This window comes from Chrysemys picta, chromosome 8 (assembly GCF_011386835.1).
Source record: "Chrysemys picta bellii isolate R12L10 chromosome 8, ASM1138683v2, whole genome shotgun sequence".
NCBI lineage: Eukaryota > Metazoa > Chordata > Testudines > Emydidae > Chrysemys > Chrysemys picta.
Window position 1 is genome coordinate 106,395,931 of NC_088798.1, and position 21,561 is coordinate 106,417,491.

General features: G+C 42.8%; 1 protein-coding gene across 1 annotated transcript in view; it reads left to right on the forward strand.

Moving 5' to 3' along the window:
* GALNT10 (polypeptide N-acetylgalactosaminyltransferase 10) overlaps positions 1-21,561 on the forward strand; it is a 128,857-nt gene that overhangs the window by 50,203 nt on the left and 57,093 nt on the right. Inside the window, exons 2-4 of the mRNA XM_005300030.4 lie at positions 6,709-6,811; positions 8,254-8,392; positions 13,641-13,807. Of these exons, the coding sequence (XP_005300087.1) occupies positions 6,709-6,811; positions 8,254-8,392; positions 13,641-13,807 (409 nt within the window). The remainder of the gene's footprint in view (positions 1-6,708; positions 6,812-8,253; positions 8,393-13,640; positions 13,808-21,561) is intronic.

Genomic DNA, 21,561 nt, shown 5'->3' on the forward strand with positions numbered 1-21,561 from the left:
GCTCGGCAGGTTGCTGTAGTACCCAGTGCAGTACTCATGTTTGAGGCTACGTTTTAGTCACGGGTATTTTTAGTCAGTCATGGACAGGTCATGGGCAGTACACAAGAGTTCACGGCCCATGACTTGTCCATGACTTTTACTATATACCCCTGACTAAAACTTGGGTGGGAGAGAGAATGGCTCAGGGGGGACGCGGCCCGGAGGGGTGCCGTGGATGCTTTGGTGGGGTGCGGCTGGGGGCGGGGAGGAGGAATTGGCCGGGCTGGGGCAGACTCCCCATCCGGCTCCTGGGAAACGGCAACCTCCTAGCGCCACATGCTGCCTCCGCTCTGCCCCAAGCCCCGGTTCTGCCGCTCCCATTGGCAGGGAACCACGGCCAATGGGAGCTGCGGAGGCAGCACGTGGAGCTAGGAGCTGAGGAAGCAGGGTTCCTGTCACCCTTCTGGGGAGGCCCCCCCCAGGTAAGCACCGCCCTGCACCTCAATCCTCATCCCTGAGGTTCCCCACACCCAAACTCCTGCTGCTAGGGTGTGGGGGCAAAGCTGCCCCAGCAGCTGCACGTGTGACCGGCCCAGGGGCCGCACGGGCTGCTGCAGAAGTCACGGAAGGTCACGGAATCAGTGACCTCCCTGACAAACATGGAGCCTTACTCATGTTCACACGCATAGCAGTGTTTAGAAAGAAAGAAAACTACCTCACCTGGCAAGGAAACTTTTCTGTTTTGCCAACCATTTCCATGACTTGGATTGAGCAGGCAACACCCTGATAAATAGGGAGAGGCTAGTGAGCAGAACTGGCCTTTTTTTAACAGTATGCCGAGAGAATATAAATCCTGTAATATAGAATAGTGCATTTTGAAGAGAACTTTGGAGAGATGTTTGATATTGGTGGCATATTGTCTGGAAATTGGAAGTAAATACGGTAGACAAGATCAACTGTTTTGCCTATTGTGGCGGAACAGCAAAGGGTGCTTAGTCATGCTGTTTATAGTCATTCAGATTGCTCTGCCAGAAATAACTCAGCTACCCCAATTTTTCTTGCTCCTGCATCATCACTGGCCTCTCTTCCTTGTCTTCACCTCATGTTATCTGCCACTTGTTGGTAAAGAACACAAAAGGTTTGTCCCTGTAGAATGACCTTTATTCAGAACGACCAAGCTATCACACATGTCTGAGCTACAGCTCATTACCCAGTATTAAATTTTATCATAGTCATGGGTCAAATGAACGGAAGGGGAGTGTCACAATATCTGGAAGATAAGTTTTCCAGGATTTTAATTAAATGAAATGAACAGTAACTCCTCACTTAACGTTGTAGCTCTGTTCCTGAAAAAGGCGACTTTAAGCGAAACGATGTTAAGCGAATCCAATTTCCCCATAAGAATTAATGTAAATGAGGGGATTAGGTTCCAGGGAAATTTTTTTCACCAGACAAAAAACTATATATTATATAGATATACACACAGTATATGTTTTAAACAAACAATTTAATACTGTTCACAGCTATGATGGTTGTGAAGCTTGGTTGAGGTGGTGAAGTTAGAGGGTGGGAGAGGGAGGGATATTTCCTAGGGAATGCCTTGCTGCTAAATGATGAACTAGCACTTGGCTGAGCCCTCAAGGGTTAACACGTTGTTATTAATGTAGCCTCTCACACAAGGCAGCACGAACACCAGGGGGGGGAGACAGCGTAGCAGACAGACAGACACACACCTTGTGTGTGGGAGAGAGAGATGCACACTGCAGCACAGACACCGGGGGGGGGAGACAGCGTAGCAAACAGACAGACACACACCTTGTGTATGGGAGAGAGAGATGCGCACTGCCCCGTTAAGTAAGCTGACCCACTCTTAAGTGCATTGTCTTTTTAAGTGGATCAGGAAGTTGAGACAGCAGCTGCTGCCCCAGGCTCTCTCTGTCTCTCTCCCTGTGTGTCCCCTCCCTGCTCTATATGGAGAAGGGATAAGCAGGGTGCAGTAGCAGGGCGGAGGGGGACACCCTGACATTAGCGCGCCCCTCCCCCCCACCCCCCGCACAGCAAACAGGAGTCTCTGGGAGCAGCTCCAAGGCAGAGGGCAGGAGTAGCACAGGGCAGTGGGAGGAGGGACAGCTGAACTGCCCGGCAATTGATAGCCTGCTGGGCGGCTGCAGCACAGGGAACTTAGGGGAGTGGGGAGCTGATAGGGGGGCTGCCAGTCCACCCTGGTTCCAAGCCCCCACCAGCTAGCTGCAACGGGCTGCTCTTCCTGCAAGCAGTGGACAAAGCAGGCGGCTGCCCCAGATGTTAGAAGGGAGCATTGCGCAACTTTAAACGAGCATGTTCCCTAATTGATCAGCAACGAAACAATGTTAACTGGGACGACTTTAAGTGAGGAGTTACTGTATATCTGAAAATATGTTAGCAATCTCTGCATTTGGACAGAGATCAGTGGCTGATAAAGGGATATTTATTGGTGGGAGGGAGAAAAGGCCATTTTCTCCAATAAGCACTATTTAAAGTAGAAGGTGATCCATCACCTCTGGTGGTGGGAAGATATCCAAAAAAATGGACAAGATAGGCTGCAATAATTATAGAATCATAAGGTAGATGGAAAAGTTCACCTGGTCCATCTCCCTGCTGATACAGAATTTACTCCACAAGAAGTTTTCCTTACTATTCTGTTTACTTTAATTTTAAATGTCCCAAACAATAATTCTTCTGCTTCCCCTTAACAGCCTAACCAGCACTCCTTTGTCAAGGTTTTTACTTTTCTTAATTACATCCTGAGATGTAGTTATACTGCTGTGTGCCATTCTAAATAATTCCTTTTTTTTTTTTTTTTTACTGTTTGCACACTATAAATATTTTCAGAGAATGTCTCACTTCTCCGCCTCCTTATCCACACGTAAGTCTCTTAATCTTTGCTCATAAATCGACCACAGACATTCGACTCTGTTGCTTTTCTTTGAACCCCCATCAGCTTGCTTTCCATGACATCATGAACCATGAGAGTAAAGCTAAAATTGCTAACAGCAAGAGGTGAAAAATTCAATATACTACCCTGCAAACATTTTTATTCAAGGGGATTAAATGGGGTTTAGTAGTCAGAACACATAACTAGGACCTTTCTCTCTGAGATGGGGAAGTCTCAGCTATGCTTCGGTGTGCCCATCTGCAAAATAGGTATAATCTTGATTTTACCAGGCTGCTGTGAAGATTGATTGTATGTCATTTTGTGATCCTAGACTGAAAGGCTCGATTGTTTATAATATAACACATGGAAACGAATGGGTAACTATAGATGAGACTAGTGCAGCAGAACAATTAGATATGGTAAGTGTTACAATGGCAGCTGTTAGTGAGATTAAATTGGGATTTAGTCTCATGACATCATTTTGAACTGCAAGTGACATGTCTGGGTGTCCTAAAGATATTTGGTCGATTTTATATTTTATTAGTTGGATAGAGTAAGTAAGGCTTAGTTCACAGTATTAGGATGCATGTTCAGTAGTTGCAGGATTGCAGTACAATACTTTGGTGCCCATTCAATTATGAATATTTATTGGGGTAAAAAGAGAAGAATGAAATGCTCTGAAGAACAGAATTTTCCCAAGACAAATCAAGGCATAAAAATGAGTTCATAAATTTTAATTGTTTAAACAGATGAAGAGCCTCTGTTACGGGACTCCAAACAGGCTTGTTATCAGATTGTGCAAAATGCTGGGCCAAGGATTTTTTTTTTTTTGTCCAGAATGTCTTTTGATAACTGCCCCAGTAGAATGCTGTATCTACCTGCTGTATAGAGGAAGTAACCGTCAGGTTCCCTCCATTTAGCCCTATGACCTCACTCCCGTTCCTGTTTTTTTTCATTAGTTGTCCCCCGTATTTATTTGGTATCACAGACCTGTGGATCCTCCCCTTAGGCTGGGGGGAGGTCCTTTCGCAGTGGGCGGGCTTCCCCCGCCCACTTCCTGGATATCAACAGGTATAGAGGAAGTAATGAAGCTGTTAACGTTACTAATATTATGACAGCCAAAGCACTAGCTCCAGCCATGCTTTTATTTTGTGATTCCTTAAGTCTCCAAAGCTGTATCTGTCTGTGAAGTGTGGAAAGAGGACCAAAGTGTTTGCTTGTGTTGGTAAATTTCTTATTGTGACATGTAACGTGGAGTAGGTTTAGGAAAAAATCCAGCAGACTCATTTATAATGGAATAATAGAATGATAGGAGGGGGTTTGCACTTTAGGGGAAGGGGCATTACTTGAGAGAGAACAACTCTAGGCTTATGATTTGGAAGTGCTTATGCTTAATAGTCTCACTATATTTCTGCTGCAAGTATTTTAATCTAAAGACATCTTTTTTGTGTCTTACTTTACAGACTCTAAGCTCTGTTTCAGAGTAGCAGCCGTGTTAGTCTGTATCTGCAAAAAGTGGATCCGAAGAAGTGGGCTGTAGCCCACGAAAGCTTATGCTCTAATAAATTTGTTAGTCTCTAAGGTGCCACAAGTACTCCTGTTCTTTTTACTGTAAGCTCTGTCACTTCTCTGCTGTTGAACAAAGGAAATCTATCTGCGTTCTATTGAAAAGATGCCATCAAAATGACCTCTTTTCACCCTGTTACTCTCCGTATGCGCAAATATGTATATATCCCCATACATACGATCTATACTCTAAAATTTCTCCTGCATAGAAAAGTGTACCTTTTATTTTTTACTGGAATGCCTAATACTCTATTATGGAATTCACCATTCAGTACAAGAGGAATTTTGAAAAGCCAGGATTTTCTAGATACAATTTGATGTTTGTTAACAACTGTTTCTATGATGTGATTTCTACTAGTAATGTACCAATTTATACACATTGGTGTATTATCACATCATGGAGAATGATTGGCAGACAACTTTTTCTCTAACTTTTCAGATTTTATTTAGTCCCCCAAATTCAGGCGAGAAACCTGGGGTGAGATTCATTAAGTTTCTGGCCCTGCATACCACAATTTCTATGTCTTGTACAGATATCACCCTGCCCTTTATACACCCCACCCCAGAAAAATGCCTTGATTGTTCCTGAAACTTGAAAGCTACAGTGAAAAGGCTAGATAATAGGGGTCACGCTTCATGTGAAAACTTGCTATTAAGGGGAGTATTCCAATTTTATTCCAATATGATAGTATGGTAGAACCTCAGTTACGAACACCTCAAGAAAGGAGGTGGTTGTAACTCTGAACAAAATGATTTTTGAAGTGGTAAGAGAGTGGCCCATTACAGCAACTACACACCACACAACAAAAACACCAACCCAGGAACCAAACCTTGCTACAAACCCTGGTGCCAACTCGGTCCACATATCTATTCAAGGGACACCATCATAGGACCTAACCACATCAGCCACACCATCTGGGGCTCATTCACCTGCACATCTACCAAGCTGATATATGCCATCTTGTGCCAGCAATGCCCCGCTGTCATGTACATTGGCCAAACCGGACAGTCGTTACACAAAATAATAAATGGACGCAAATCTGACATCAGGAATCATAACATTTAAAAACCAGTAGGAGAACACTTCAATCTCTCTGGTCATTCAATAACAGACCTCAAAGTGGCAATTCTTCAACAAAAAAAACTTCAAAAACAGACTCCAACGTGAAGCTGCAGAACTGGAATTAATTTGCAAACTAGATACCTTCAGATTAGGCCTGAATAAAGACTGGGAGTGGTTGGGTCATTACAAAACCTAAACTTAATTTCCCCAATACTAATTTCTCCCTACTGTTACTCACACCTTCTTGTCAACTGTCTGTAATGGGCCACTCTCTTATCACTTCAAAAGTTATTTCTCCTCCCTTGGTATCCTGCTGTTAATTGATTTATCTCGTTAGACTGACTTAACACTTGGTAAAGCAACCTACATCCTTTCATGTATTTATACCGGCTCCTGTATCTTTTACTTCATACATCTGATGAAGTGGGTTTTAGCCCATGAAAGCTTATGCCCAAATAAATTTGTTAGTATCTAAGGTGCCACAAGAACTCCTCGTGTTTTTTGTTTTTTTGCTGATACAGACTAACACGGCTACCACTGAAGTCTGAACAAAATGTTATGGTTGTTCTTTCAAAAGTTTACAACTGAACATTGACTTAACGTAGGTTTGAAACTTTATTATGCAGAGGGAAAATGCTGCTTTCCCTTTATTTTTTTTTTTAGTAGTTTACATTTAACACATGTACTTTATTTGCTTTTTAATTTTATTTATTTATTTATATATTTATTGGTCTTTGCTGCTACCTGATTGTTCTTTCAGTTCCAAATAAGGTGTGTGGTTCACTGGTCAGTTTGTAACTCTGAGGTGTATGCTGATTAGTAATGATTCTGAAATATGTCGCCCATTATAAAATAGGAAATAAGGCCAGTAAACTTTTAATGAGAAAATGAGTTTTTAATGGACTTTAAAGGTGTCCTTACTAACAGATATTGCACACATTAAGTATGGTCCTATACTGCAATAAGTGATAACACAAACTAAAAAAAAAAACCCTGTTTGGCGATAATTATAGAACAATGTTTTGGGGAAAGCAAAATCTTCTGCTGGACATAGCTGCAAATAAAAGCTGCCATTTCTGCAAGTTCTGGTTCGGGCAAGGAAAGGGGGGATTGGCTTTTCTCTCTGATATGGATGGGTAAATGTGTTTCAAAGGTGTAATGGCTCTAATCTTGTATGTATTAAAAGGGCTCGCATGTGAGGCAAAGGAAAGACGTTTACTTTGATGATGGACAAAGGAAAAAGGACTGGCATGATAAAGAAGCTATAAGGAGGGACTTGGAGCGTATAGGTATGTAAGATCACTTATAAATGTATCTAATGTGGATCATAAAATGGTGTGGTCCCTTATTCAGCAGACTGAAGGTGGGGGAACAGCATGTTCGTATGTTCTTAACATTGCTCAACATCAGCTGCCTCCGTACAGGGAATGAAACATTTTTGCCAGTCTCTTGAGTAGGAAGATGGTGGCAGCATATTGGCAGTTCGAGGGTGGGTGCTGTTTAAAAAATTATAGATGCCTTTACAGTTCTGACAAATATTGCGGACCCATGAAAGTAGAAACATTTGTTTTGTAAAATCTACAAGTGCTGTCATTCTAGAGGAATCTGTTCTGTTTCCCTAGTTTGAGACACAATTCAGAATGCTTAAATTCTAATACAAAAGGGTTACGATGGGGAAGGACACTCACAGACATGTGGAAATGTAAAGTTGAGGCTGCCTTGTTTACCTTAAGAAAAATTTTCCAAGGTTTCCCTTTAAAATGTCAGTGTCTGCTTTGGGATGAGTGGGGAGGCTGAGATGAGAAATGTTTATACCATGTACATGCCCTCACATCTTTAAACCAAAAGAAACCTAATGGATCCAGCTTTGGTCCTACCAGTCTCTGTTCCTTTAATTCTGGCTTCAGAGTGAAGAGCTTAATGTTTCATATTTGCACACCTGAGTGGTGTGTTTCTAGCAAAATATACAGTACCCATTAAAATAAGTTTCATAGACTCTAGGACTGGAAGGGACCTCGAGAGGTCATAGAGTCCAGTCCCCTGCCCTCATGGCAGGACCAAATACTGTCTGCTAGACCATCCCTGATAGACATTTATCTAACCTACTTTTAAATATCTCCAGAGATGGAGATTCCACAACCTCCCTAGGCAGTTTATTCCAATGTTTAACCACCCTGACAGTTAGGAACTTTTTCCTAATGTCCAACCTAAACCTCCCTTGCTGCAGTTTAAGCCCATTGCTTCTTGTTCTATCCTTAGAGGCTAAGATGAACAAGTTTTCTTCCATCTCCTTATGAAACCCTTTTAGATACCTGAAAACCTGCTATCATGTCCCCTCTGTCTTCTTTTGTCCAAACTAAACAAACCCAATTCCTTCAGCCTTCCTTCATAGGTCATGTTCTCTAGACCTTTAATCATTCTTGTTGCTCTTCTCTGGACCTCTCCAATTTCTCCACATCTTTCTTGAAATGCGGTGCCCAGAACTGGACACAATACTCCAGCTGAGGCCTAACCAGCGCAGAGTAGAGCGTAAGAATGACTTCTCATGTCTTGCTGATGAAGTTAACCCAGTGCTGAGAATTTCTTAGAACTCAGAATATCAGACTATGTACAAACAGTGTTGTTGAAGGAAGAATTTTCACAGAAAAGATGACTACTTTTGGGTCAGTCTCTGGCCACTTAGGCTGTGATTCGCCATAATGATACAGGTTTATTTTGTATCTATCCATAGGAAATGGAGAGCAGGGAAAACCTTACCCGATGACTGATGCAGAGCAAGTGGACCAAGCATACAGGGAAAATGGTTTTAATATCTTTGTGAGCGATAAAATTTCTCTTAATCGCTCCCTTCCAGATATCAGGCACCCAAAGTGAGTATACACTTGGTATTTGTGTTATTGAACGTGTAGATGCCCTAATTTGCTATTCCCACTTGAAATTCTTCTATTTCTGTATTTCATTTTTATGTACTGTTGCAGGCTAGCCTTCGAATGTGAGGCTTCCAAAGCTGGGGGCCTGTTGACTCAGGTGTCCTCACAGCACCGTGTACACTAATTGGAGTAAAAATAAACTCGTATTCTTGTGTGTGCACCCGAGGAGCACTGCCTGAAAACCTACGTTTAGCTGGAAAATAAATGCTGCATGGGCAGAAGCAACGAAGGCTTTGCCAGTGAGCCTCAACCCTTTCGGGGAGGTGGCTACCTCCTGCCTCATAGATCACTTTTCATGCTGATTAAATTCTTGTGTACTGAAATGGCCACAACCATAGAACAATTAAAGTGAAGTCTTTATGGTGCTCTCTCTACTGGAAATGGGATTTAAATGTCCAGCCCACTTGACAACTGCACCAGAGAGCCATCCGATGGTAATGACTTTGTCACTAATTACCTGGGCTAGTTTTGCATAAGTGACTAGCTGGAAGTGAGACAGTTCCATGAGCCATTAATTCCTTTTGGAAGTCTGACACAATCTAAGTTTCACAATCTTGAAACATCTAGGAGGGAAAAACAACCTGTTTATGCTCTCTGTATGTGTGTATATATATCTCCTCAATATTTATTCCACTCTGTATGCATCCGAAGAAGTGGGCTGTAGTCCACGAAAGCTTATGCTCTAATAAATTTGTTAGTCTCTAAGGTGCCACAAGTACTCCTGTTCTTTTTGTGGATACAGACTAACACGGCTGCTACTCTGAAACCTCCAAAAAGATTGACTAATGTGAATGGTCTATGCAGTGAATTTTCTCAGATACTCAGGGCTTTATAATAAACTTCTCGTTCTAGGGATTATAAGCATGGCCACAAAGTAGCTCCAGTCAGAAACTACTTTTGACTCTTGAATTCAACTAGTTAAGATTTCTTTCCTGTGGAGTAGCATTAAATTTTACTTAGTTTTTGGATAATTGCTAAGGAGAAAATCCTTCATGTTCATGCAGTCATAAAAAGCTTGAAAATTTAAGCCTTTCCTAAACAATGCCACAGAGTGCTTTTGATTATGGGGGGTATATGGTTCTTAGTCACTTTATGAACTTATCTTTTTAAATACTCGAGTGCCAATTTCTTCCATGGAAAGCTTTTTCAAACTTGACGGCAGTAATTTCATCTAGAAGTCTTGCAAACAAATTAGAAGCTAGGACTTATTTTTTAAAAAAATCTTTCCTTTTTCTGTCTCAACTTTGCTATCTCATTAGGAACATAACTGAGCTTCAGGTAACTTTAACTCTGCTAAACTGCATTTATTTGGATTGTTTTGGGCTTTGAGAATTTGAGCTTTAGCTGGTACCAGTTTCCCTTAACCTGAGGAATCAATGTATTGACTCATGTTCCCTAATGTTTCACTAAGTTGCAGAATTAGCAATCAGAAGTTAGCTACTTTGACTTTTGTAAAATGTCTAACTTCAGACCCTGGTCCCCACTTAAAATTAATAAGTGAAATGTCTGGGTCACCAACAATTTAAGCTGTGACTAATGAAACCAATGCAGCTGGTTTTCTTGAGTTAAATTTCCCTTACCATAGCAAGTTGCAATTATGTGAGTCTCAACAAGAGGATAAACGGTATTGGATATAATTGATGCTAGAGAAATGAACAGGGTTATATATAAAGGAGACTTGAAATGAAGGCACTAATGACCGAAAGTTTCTGGTGTGCATTCTCCCCTCCTTAAAAAGATGTATTTGGAAATGGAGTATTTAGTGTTTCATAGTGAAGTGATGAGGGCAATTTATAATGAAGTTTGGGTAAGATGAACTCTATAAGAGCATTTTCCAAAGAACTGAACATGTTGTAGAATACTCTGAATTAATACCACCCCATTAATTCCTGGAATAGGAGCTGAAATTGGTTTTCTATTCAGGAATATGCCCCAGGCAGAAGGTTATAGATTTAAGATTCTCACCAGATACAGCTTGTGTTGGCCTGTTAAACGTAGAAGCTCTAGTAACGAGTGCTGGATCACCTTGAGCACCTGTAAAGTATAGCTATAGAAGCAGAAAGCTCACTTTCCTTGTGTTCTGCAAAGAGTATTTGAATAAGCCATTGTGCTAATGTAAGAGGGCTTTTAAAGCAATTGTAGAAATAATACCAGGAGAGAATAAACTTTGTTTGTAAACCTAACAGTGATAGCAGTTAAATATGACACTGATTATCCCCAGCACCTCCCTATTTATAACCTTTCACATTAAATAGCCTTATTCTGTCTCACCTGTAACGTCCCATAGTATCTGTGGGTAGGTCTATACTTACCGCCGGACCCAGAGGTAAGCAATCGATCTTCTGGGATCGATTTATCCCGTCTTGTCTAGACATGATAAATCGATCCCGGAAGTGCTCGCCGTTGACGCCGGTACTCCTGCTCCGCGAGAGGAGTACGCGGAGTCGACGGGGGAGCCTGCCTGCCGCATCTGGACCCGCGGTAAGTTCGAACTAAGGTACTTCGACTTCAGCTACGTTATTCACGTAGCTGAAGTTGCGTATCTTAGTTCAAAGTGGGGGGTTAGTGTGGACCAGGCCTGTGCCTTCATCTGCGCTTTGCCAGCTGTTGGGGGCTGCTAGTAGTAAACAGAATAGTACTTTTGTGTTGACTCAGTTCAAGTGTAGCTGGAGAGGATCAGGAAGAGTTTTTAATGAAGCTGAGCCACTAATGTTTTCAAATAAACTATTTGTAGTCTGTGTCTGCATTGTCAGCAAAGGTTTTTTTTTTTTTTTTTAATAAGAGGTAGCTGATATGCAGTCTTTGCTTTTTCCTCCCCCCAATAACTAACAGATTTAACAGTGGGGGAAAAAATGGGCAACAGATGTTTTCCTAATGCCATGGAATTTATTCTTGATCATAAAATTGCAATCACTGAATATATCTTGTACAATAGTAGTTAGTGAGTTATCTTGAATGAACTGTCGCAGTAGAAGATTTGTACTAGACTCGAGCATGAGTTTCACAAGCTTTCACAGTGATTGAAGTAAACGCAAACCTTCCATACTGTGCTGTGTAGTGATTGCTTGCCACTGTCAATGTTGTTAAATCATATGAAGACAATGGATTATACAACAGATAAGAATGAACCGTGAATCCCTGAATTTTTGTTACATTGCGATTGCAGAGATGCCAGCCGTCCCTAATTTTCCATAATCCACCCAGTTTGTACTTGTAATTACAAAATTTCTAATTTAGGCTTCAATGTGTTAATTTTGCAAGCACACATTTTAGTGTGTGTGTGTGTGTGTGTGTCTCACCACCACTCTGGTCCAATGAACCCATCAAATAGCACTGCGGCCAACAGGGTGGTGGTGGTGGAGGTGCGTGGCATTCTTCTCCGCTGCCCCTGTGGTAGATGATCAGACTGCATAGTAAGGATCTGACAGGAGGCAAGCCGGGTGATTTTGAATGGGTTGGAGCACTGCTGGATTCACCGCCCAAGTCACAGGCTGCATGCTGACTGCCCTGTGTGGACCCTGCTAGTGCACTCTAAATACCAGCTGGGTCCACATGGAACAGAATGCAACATGCTGCCTGTGACTTGGGTGGTGAATCCAGCACCCCAAAACCCACTAACTCTCGCAGTGGCTTGCCTCCTATTCAACCCTCACTGCACAGTCTATGAGAGAGGAGAAGCTACAGGAGGAGGCAGCAGCATCAGAGGAGTAAAGAGGGAATGCAACTGAGGATGGAGAAGAAGAGGAGGATCATCCTAGGACGGAGGTCCAGGCCTTAGGGGCATAGGAGGGCAGCTGTCCTAGAGCCAGTCCTCCTTTTCTCCCTGTTCGGGGGGTAGGGTTTGGGATGAAATAGGGGGGAGCCAAGACCCTCTCCTTGACCATACATGGGGAGAGGGTGGGGCAGAGGTCCTCGTTTCTGTGCGGGGGAGAGAAGGTGGGGAAAGGAAGAGATCCAAGCAATCTCCCTAATTCCTCCCTAACTTTTTTCTTAAGCATCCCATAAAGTCTCAGCACAAGGCTGGCATGTCTGCTGTCGCTGTCTACAACAAAACCGTATGTGAGTCCCTGTGAGATGATGCTGACGTTCCAGTAGGTTTTGAACATTCTTTGCTGTGTGCCTTTGTGAGAAAGGTGACACTTTGAGCGCTACCATTTTGTACCATGAGTTGCTGCAAATGAGTCTGCTTTAACAAAGGCTGTAAAGGCAAATATGCTGATGCCGTCCCCAGAAGTGCTGTTAGAAATAGCACCTCCCTCCTCGAGAGACAAAGCTGCAAGAGAAAGATGTGCAATATTTGGTTGCTTGTCCACCCACAGATCAAGGATGCTTGTTTTTATTTTCTGGATAATAAGTACTGCGGGTGGATGAGTTTGGAGAATATATGGCCACCTTCATGGAAACGTGTGTAACCAGTTTTTTCCAGTCTAAGCATTTCCTTTATTGGTATAGAAATAGGTATCCTCAGAATGGCAGATGAGTTTGCAGGATAGGGGCTCTCGGGCACAACTAGCCCAAGTAAATAGATGTTACTTTTTCAAAATCTTAAGGAAACTATCTAGGTAAAACCTCATCCAGCTGAAATACTTAAGTTTTAGCTGGATGAATATTAAAAGAACATAGTTATTGGCTGATCTTGTTTAAGCCTCTGTCTCACACTTGGAAACTAAAATAAGCTAGATCATTGTATTTATAATGACAGAGCAGAACTAAGCCTCTCACCCTTTGAAATAATACTTTCAGAGAAATCCCTCTCCTGGAGGTTGTTGGGGAATGGGAATAAAAGCAGAACTACCAGAAAGCTGTCAATAGACTTCTGCACTTTTGAGCTGTAAAGAGAACTGCTTCTAAAGGCAACTTTGACAGGTGATGGAAAGCACTAAATGACTTCTGTATCTTAAAAATGTTCTCCATTACTCTTTAATGCCACTTTTGATACTTGTAACATGACAGTATGGAAATAGTATTTTTAATCTGTGTTATATTAATTCATTAACTCATTGCTAGCTAGTGAACATGTAGCTTATGGATATATATCAGAAAGCTGTTTTTAACGTATGTAGGTAGCTGCTTCACAAGTCGTTGAGAATTAATTGAGAGTTACTTGGAAGGTAACGGATATAGACGTTATAGTGTTTAATGTGTCTGTTTTCTTGGTATGTTTATAACTTGTTTTATCCCTGTTTAGCTGCAATAACAAGCTGTACCTGGAGAAGCTCCCAAACACCAGTGTGATAATCCCATTCCACAATGAAGGATGGTCATCTCTCCTCCGGACAGTGCACAGCATCCTAAATCGCTCCCCTCCTGAGCTGATCGCAGAAATTGTGCTGGTGGATGACTTTAGTGACAGAGGTACAGTGACTTCCTATGTAGCATCTCTACCTATAGCTACATAAACTACCTGACAAAATGCACAAAAGTATAGTAAAGAAGAGCAGATTATTGTTATCTGCCAAGAGCCAGCTTTAGGATTTTGGTGTCTCCGGTAACAGTCAGTTGATGTCTCAATAAGGCCTTCAACAGAGCAAGAAGCTACATTTCCTGCAGCACTTGCATTACTTTAGGTATTGGTGACGACAGCGATTTTCACAACACTGTGATTAGTCTCGGTGGTAAATAAGGAAAGTAAGTGCTCTCAATGTATTCGTCAGCAAAACTGAGTATTGAGTTAATGATTTGGGTTCTTAAACACTTCCTATTTTGGTTTCTTAACAAATCAAAAGTGATATTTTTTTTAAACAGGATTTTCTTCCTTCATACAGAAAATAATAATTCTGTATTAAGGAAAATATTAAAATTAATCTTGATGAATTGTTTTCATCCTAGAGACTTCATGGTTTAACATTTTTAGCTTTCCAGCAGTAAAAATAAATTTGGAAAATCCATAACCTTCATAATACCCAGCTCTCATATTTCACTTTTCACCAGTAGATCTCAGTGTTTTACAAAGGAGGTCAGTATCATTATCCCCATTTTACAGACAAATAAACTAAGGCACAGTGGCATGTAGTCTTAGTTTTACTCTCATAAGAATGGCCATGTTGGGTCAGACCAGTGGTCCAGCTACCCCAGTATCCTGTCTTCCGACAGTGGCCAATGTGAGGTGCCTCAGAGAATGAACAGAATAGGCAATCAAGTGATCCATTGTCTCATCCATTCCCAGCTTCTGACAAACAGAGGCTAGGGACACTCAGAGCATTGTGTTGCATCCCTGCCCATTCTGGCTCATAGCCATTGATGGACCTATCCTGCAGGAACTTAGCTAGTTCTTTTTTGAACCATGTTATAGTTTTGGCCTTCACAACATCCCCTGCCAAGAAGTTCCACAGCTTGACTGCATTGAGTGAAGAAATACTCTCCATTTCTCTCTCCCCTTCTCCAGGCACAAAAAATACCAAGCAACGGAGAATCACACTGTCCATTTACATCCTGATGTCAATTCATACTGATGTACCTGAAAATCCTTATAGTGATAGATTAGGTATAACCCATAAACAATATTAAGTCTCCCTCCTGTATTTGCCACATTGCTCTGTTGATTCTGCAGCAGAAATTGTGCTGCACAGCAAGAATTCAACAGTATAGTTGTTGTGTGTGCAGTCATCTGTGTTCATGTCTGTAGGCTAATAAGGGCAGAAGCTGGAGATGAGCCCAACACAAAGTGGCATCAGTGTTTTACACAAAAAGGGAATGGCCTTAAATTGCCAAAAGAATTTGTTCCTTTGGATCTGTTTGGACCACCCTATGCAATGCTATATTAAACTAAACAGTGATTTAACTCCTTAGGATAAAGTGAGGGCTAGTAACCCTCACGCGTCATGGCATAAAATGACCATTAGACAGAAGAAATAATTCCGCTAACCTCTTTTATGTTGTTGCAATTTGAAGTCTCACATGGGGTTTGTACCTTCTCTGAAGCATCCAACATTAGCCAAAATCTGAGATGGAATACTGACCTTATGGGATCATCAGTCTGGTCTAGCAATTCTTAAGGTTTTTTCCATTTTAATTATCAAAGAACAAGAAGGTAATTACTTCATGCTGCAAGGTGTTTTCTTTAACAAGATCCTTCCATCTGGAATTACACAAGGAACACAGGGCTCTCTCCATGAGAGTGCTATTATGAGATGCGTTTCCAAGTAGAAATCTTGAGGGTGAGAAACAGCTGCTATGACTGATTCTGAAGCTCCAATAAAACCATGAACTCGAACACCAATCAGTGGTGCTCTGACCCATATTGACTTTGAAATGCTAAGTGCGGCCCTACAGCTACAGCACTTCTCCTGAAGTGTAACTTTCACTAGCTTGCAGGCAAAGCGTGGTACTTTGAAAAGCTCATTAGGCTATAGATATATGGCATCGGTGTTTAAAGTATTTTGAGACTGTCAGAAGAAAATACATTTTCAGCAAGCCCTCTTTTCCTCGTCTTGGCATAAAAGATTAGAAGCAGAAAAGTGAAATCAGGTGATTGGATCGACTCTCATGCTGTAACCAGATCTGCATTACATAAATAAAAGTTTCACTTTCCACACCCTACTTCATCCTTGTGGATGGGGATTGTTTCTGCCCAGAAGTAATTTTTTTAAGTTTCATTCCTCTGTTTATTCTCCTTTTCTGCACAGTGGCATTCCCTGCTGATCCCAGCTGTTTTTTCCGGTGACTGGTATTCTTTCTTCACCACACTGAAGTAATTTGCCAATCCCTCTCTGTCCCTAAATAGACTTTTTCAAAGTCTTGAGGAGGCAGCGGCAGCAGCAAATCCTTAAATGTGTGATCTTCACTTGAAAGTCAGCCACTCTGAAAGCCCTGGGTTTTTGAGGGGTGGGGGGAATGTAATTTAAAAGACTTGTTCAAAATGCTTGGCTCTAGGACTGAGAATTCTTGCAAAGTTAACAGCTGCATAATGTGCGTCTCTCTCCCTCCAATGGAGCTTTGTCTTTAAACATTGCACTTAGAAGGCTACATAGCTTCCCTGGGCTTGGATCCAATAGAACACTGGTTGGGCCACATGCTTATACCAATGTTAAGATGGACAAGAATTGAAGACCCTGTCGTATGTCCAGTTACAATAGCTCACTTGGCTGTGTCAAAAATACAACCAAACCAGTGGACACTTAAATACAGAACAGTCTTGAATTTTTTTTCTATCTTTCTAAAACATGAGTGAACTTAGAACTATAGAAGTCAAGGAACTAATGGTAGTGCCTTGAGCCAAGGATACGTGGAACTAAGCTTCTCTCTCCACTTGGTGGTCCTGGCATGAGCTCCATAAATCTCTCCCAGTTCACCTCTCCTGAATTTTGTTTATAATTAGATGCTCCAGCTGAGATCAGGACCCCACTGTGCTGGTGCTGTGCAAAGAGTGACTGACAGCCCCTGCCCCAAAGAGCTTACAGTCTAAATAAGCCAGGCAGGCACAAGGTGAAAAGGTGGTATGGAAAGTGACTTGCCCAAGATCATACAGCAGGTCTGCGACGGAGCACCAATTCTGCATCTCTTTCTAGTCCTGCAAGATGCACAAACCTACTAAAAAGTACCACTTTGACCCTTTCTCACCACAGCCTGCAATAATAAAGTATATTTTTAGGGTTGGCTTAAGAGGATTTTGCCAACAGATCACCCCAATCCAAGTATGATGAAGGTAGTAAAATATCAAATGTGTTCTGCTTGCACTTCAAAGCAAGGAAAGTTTAGAGGAGTGTCTAAACAGCCCTGCCAGATCTTTTGAATATAATTTTTTTTAGTGATATACTTCCGAAAAGCTGACAAACAGGCTTGCTAGGGTTGCCCAGACATAGTGTGAGGTACTGTGTGCTTAGCACTGAACCACAGTGAGCTTGAACTTAGCTTGAGCTGGGAAAGTCCCTGAGGATTTCCATGTATGTGCTGCAGTCTTCTCCATACCTTCATTTTAACAGAAGTTGTCTACAGAATACTGCAAGCAGTGAGACTGTCTTCTTTTCCTATCGCTCACATTTTTGGCTTACTTTAACACTGTTTACTCAGTCTCTTCATAGGTAGTGAATCTTTGTATTTCAACCTGAAAATGTTACTGTAAAGGATTCCATTTGTGACTACCATAATTGATGTGGTAACTTGGTTACAGCAGACAGGTGTTTTCCTGCCAGGTGTTAAATCCATCTTCCCCTTTTAATCTGTGTTCAGCTTCAGAAATAGAGACTGGGAATTTCTAGTACTGAGAAGTGGGATGGGAAGTCACCAGTGAGCCGGTGAAAGTAGATAAGAAATTGAAGAAATATAGGGGGAAAGTGGGGGGGAGGGGGCTTGGTGACTGCCAAATTTTGCTCCAGAGCACACCGTTAAAGGCAACTGTTTTTTGTTGTTTGTTTTTTTGCATTAGTAAAGCCCTTAGACTAGTGAATCATTATCTGGAAGTGTCAACAAAGAGCTATTTATTTCATAATTTAAGGAGGGAGACAATTCTGTGACCTATAGCAGTAAACATTTTTCAACCTAAAAAGGTTATCCTGACTACAGTGCATTTTAATATGCTTCAGCAAAGGCCTTACTAAGCAGGATTTTTGAAATGTTTAATTTATTACTCATTACAGTACCTCCTTCTTATACAAACACAGGGCACTGTCTTTTCATCCTGCTTCTTTCCCATGCCTGTAGTATGATAGATCAGATCAAAATATATTCTTATAAAGCATATGGTAGCCAATAACTAGCAAGAGAGCGGAGTTACTGCAGAAAAGGCTAGCTGTCTAAATCAGAAGTGGGCAAACTACGGCCCGCGGGCCACTCCTGCCCAGCCCCTGAGCTCCTGGCCTGGGAGTCTAGCCCCCTGCCGTTCCCCCTCCCCCGCAGCCTCAGTTTGCTCCACCGCCGGCGCAATGCTCTGGGCAGGGGGGCTGTGAGCTCCTGGGGCAGCGCAGCTGCAGAGCTGTGGCCTGATCAGGTCTCTGTGCTGTGCTGTGTGGCTGGCTCCAGCCAGGCGGCGCGGCTGCCTGTCCTGGTGCTCTGGGCGGCGCGGCTGTAGTGTTGCAAGCCACCGGTGCTCCAGGCAGCGTGGTAAGGGGGCAGGGAGCAGGGGGGGTTGGATAGAGGGCAGGGGAGTTTGGGGTGGTGGTCAGGGTGTGGGGGTGTGGATAGGGATTGGGGCGGTGAGAGGGTGGGGAACAGGGGTTGGATGGGGCAGGGGTCCTGGTGGGGGGCAGTCAGGAAGGAGAGGAGGGGTTGGATGGGCGGCGGGGGGCAGTCAGGGGCAGGGGTTCTGGGGGCTGTCAGGGGACAGGGAGCGGGGGGGCGGATGGGGTAGGGGTTCCAGGGGGGAGCCATCGGGGCAAGAAGCAGGGGGATTGGATAGGGGGCAGGACCAGGCCACAGCCTCCCCTAACCGGTCCTCCATACAATTTCCAAAACCCTGAGGGCCACATCGGGCAAAAAGTTTGCCTGACCCTGGTCTAAATAGTCAATGTGGCACTTTCTTAAAGTACACTAAACATTTTACATGAGTTTTGAGCTGTAGACAGGGGACCCTGTTTGCCATGAGCTGTAGAGCATGTCACGCTATTGTTCTTGCTGGCGCATGTCCCTTCTCTAGCCTGGGAGCCATTTCATGGCACTTTCTTTTTCACTAGACCATTGTCTCATACCTTATAAAGGGATGCCAAAGAATTCCAAAGTAGTAATTATAGTTCTTATTTTGCTCAGCTTCTAGCATCCGCCGCTGACTGTGACTGTGACTGAGACATTACTATATTGTGGGGCTGCTTCCACCTTCTAATAGCTAGTTTCTAGCATCTAAGCAGTCTTCCTGATAAGATCACTAAAGTCTCACGTCCCTCCTACTCTTTACCCTCAAATCTAGTTGGAATCTAGTTCTTGGACATGCTTGCAATATAAACATTGGCTTTTAGCAAGAATTGCTTATGGTTTTGACTTATAGAAAAATGTAACTTCCTCCCATTGGCTGCATCAAACACTTCAGAAAAAATTTGAAACATGGGAATAACCTGCCGAGGAGTATATGCCTCAGTAAAAGTTTGTTGTTGGGTTTAGAATGTAATAAGATGAAAGCGTCAGGTCATGTGAGTTCCACTGCACCATCAATCCTTATGCGTAAGCAGAAATCGAAATGCCATAAGCGTGGATTATGACTTCACAATTCCTGATAATAAATAAATACTTAGCTATGGCAGTTCTTTGGGGATTTATGGCTTTGTGTTTAATTTCATTGATTAATTCTAATGATCTGAGTAAAATTATTTAAGCTCTTTTGTATCCTGCTTGATAGGGCACTAATTATATTCCTTGTTATCAGAATGGCCCTAAGAAAACTAAGACATTATTACTTATTTTCGTTTATATCACTCCTCTCCTGGGGACTGTCAGATGTAGAATTTGCACGCTTTTTGATTACTTCATCATAGTGCTGTTGACTGGTAAATGGGTATATTTGTCCGAATAGACTATGGGGGGAGAAGTTGAGGTGCAGGTCAATTTGAAACATAGCTCGTTTTCTGCTAGTCATGAGCTTTTCTTTTTTAAAGTTGATTGGGGCACTGGATGGTTTGAGGGCAGTCAGTAAAGGTGTGGGAGCCACTCGCCTCTAGATCACAGTTTGAATCTGACTCCGGCTGCAAGAGACCAAAAGTCATGATCCATTTGCTGTTTGGTCTGTGTGAATTGAATTGATGGTCTTCAGGCATCCATGCTGTATGAATCGCCCTCACGATTGCATCTGTATTCTTGATAGGTCCAAGTTCAAAAGTGGAATGGGAGTGGCATTCTCACTGCCACCTCACTCCTGCAGGTGGTATATTGTCTTTCCAGGCCAGGGTCAGCACATCTGGAGAGGGCAACAGGTGAGTCGTTTGTGCTGCTGTTGCCTGTTAAAATGTTTTTTAAATGGGACTTTAGTTTTGAGTCCTGTTAAGACCGACTCTTTCATGAGTATTAAGAACTTTAAACTAATGAACTTAATCTCCACTGTGTGTGGTGATTTTGGTACCTGTAGTGCATGTAGGCAAAAATCATATGTCCTCTTTTCCAGTGAGTGGCTTCTCTATGGATCTTATTTATCTTGGCTTAGAAAACTGAATGTCACCTTCCCCACGCTTGTCCAGACTTGAACAACAGGCCCAGCCAAGCGCCGCTCAGCAGAAGACCAAAGGCAGGGGAAGGGCAGTGAAAACTATGACCACCTCAAATCCTGGGATGGGCCAGGGGCTGAATTAACCTCCAGTTCAAATGACAACAGTCTCAGTGCAACACCAGAGAAGGCAGAGACCAGCATTCCTTTTGTAGTGAGGTGGTGCAGCCCAGTCTGACCACATCTCCCTCTCATGCTGATTCTGCCAACAGTCGTACATAGCTGGTATGATATAGCCTTCTGCAACTGGGAGACAATCTTCTTATGCTGGCAGTCAAATTCTACTGTTCCATTAGTTGCTCTCCTTGTTCACGTCGGATTATAAGCAAAGCCTCCTCCAACTAGAGACTAGATTTGAATAGCAGAAAAATGCCATTTACAGGTAAGAAACTTCAGAGAGTTAGTGAGTTGGAACATCTTGGGAGATTACACCTAGACAAACAATATGCTTGTGGCCATAGGTGCTGACTTACACAGATCTTGGGGGGGGGGGGGGGGGGGGGAAGAGGAGGTGCTCAACCCCTGCTGTGCCCCAGGCCCCGCCCCCCACTCTACCCATCCCCCGCCCCACCTCTTCCTGCCCCGATCCACCCCCTCCCCCTACTTTTTTCTGCCCCCGCTCCTTCCCCCCAGCACCTCCTGCATGCTGCTGAACAGCTGATCTGCAGTGGGTGGGAGGCACTGAGGGTGAGGAGGATGCACTGATCCACTGATCTATTTTTTTTTCTGTGGGTGCTCCAGCCCCAGAACCTATGCTTGTGGCAGTCCATAATTCTCATGGCCTCAGTCGTCTTGAATCAGAAGTTGTCAGTCATCAGAGGGAAAGTCAACCTATGAAAGCAAAATGTTTCAATAATTGCCAGCATTTAAATTTTTCTGACTGGAATGAAACAGCATTGGATTTGTCAGCCCTTTCTTTGATGAAAAACATGGTGGGTTTTTTCCTTTCACCTTTCATGCCATTGGAAATTTTTACATTATTCAATTA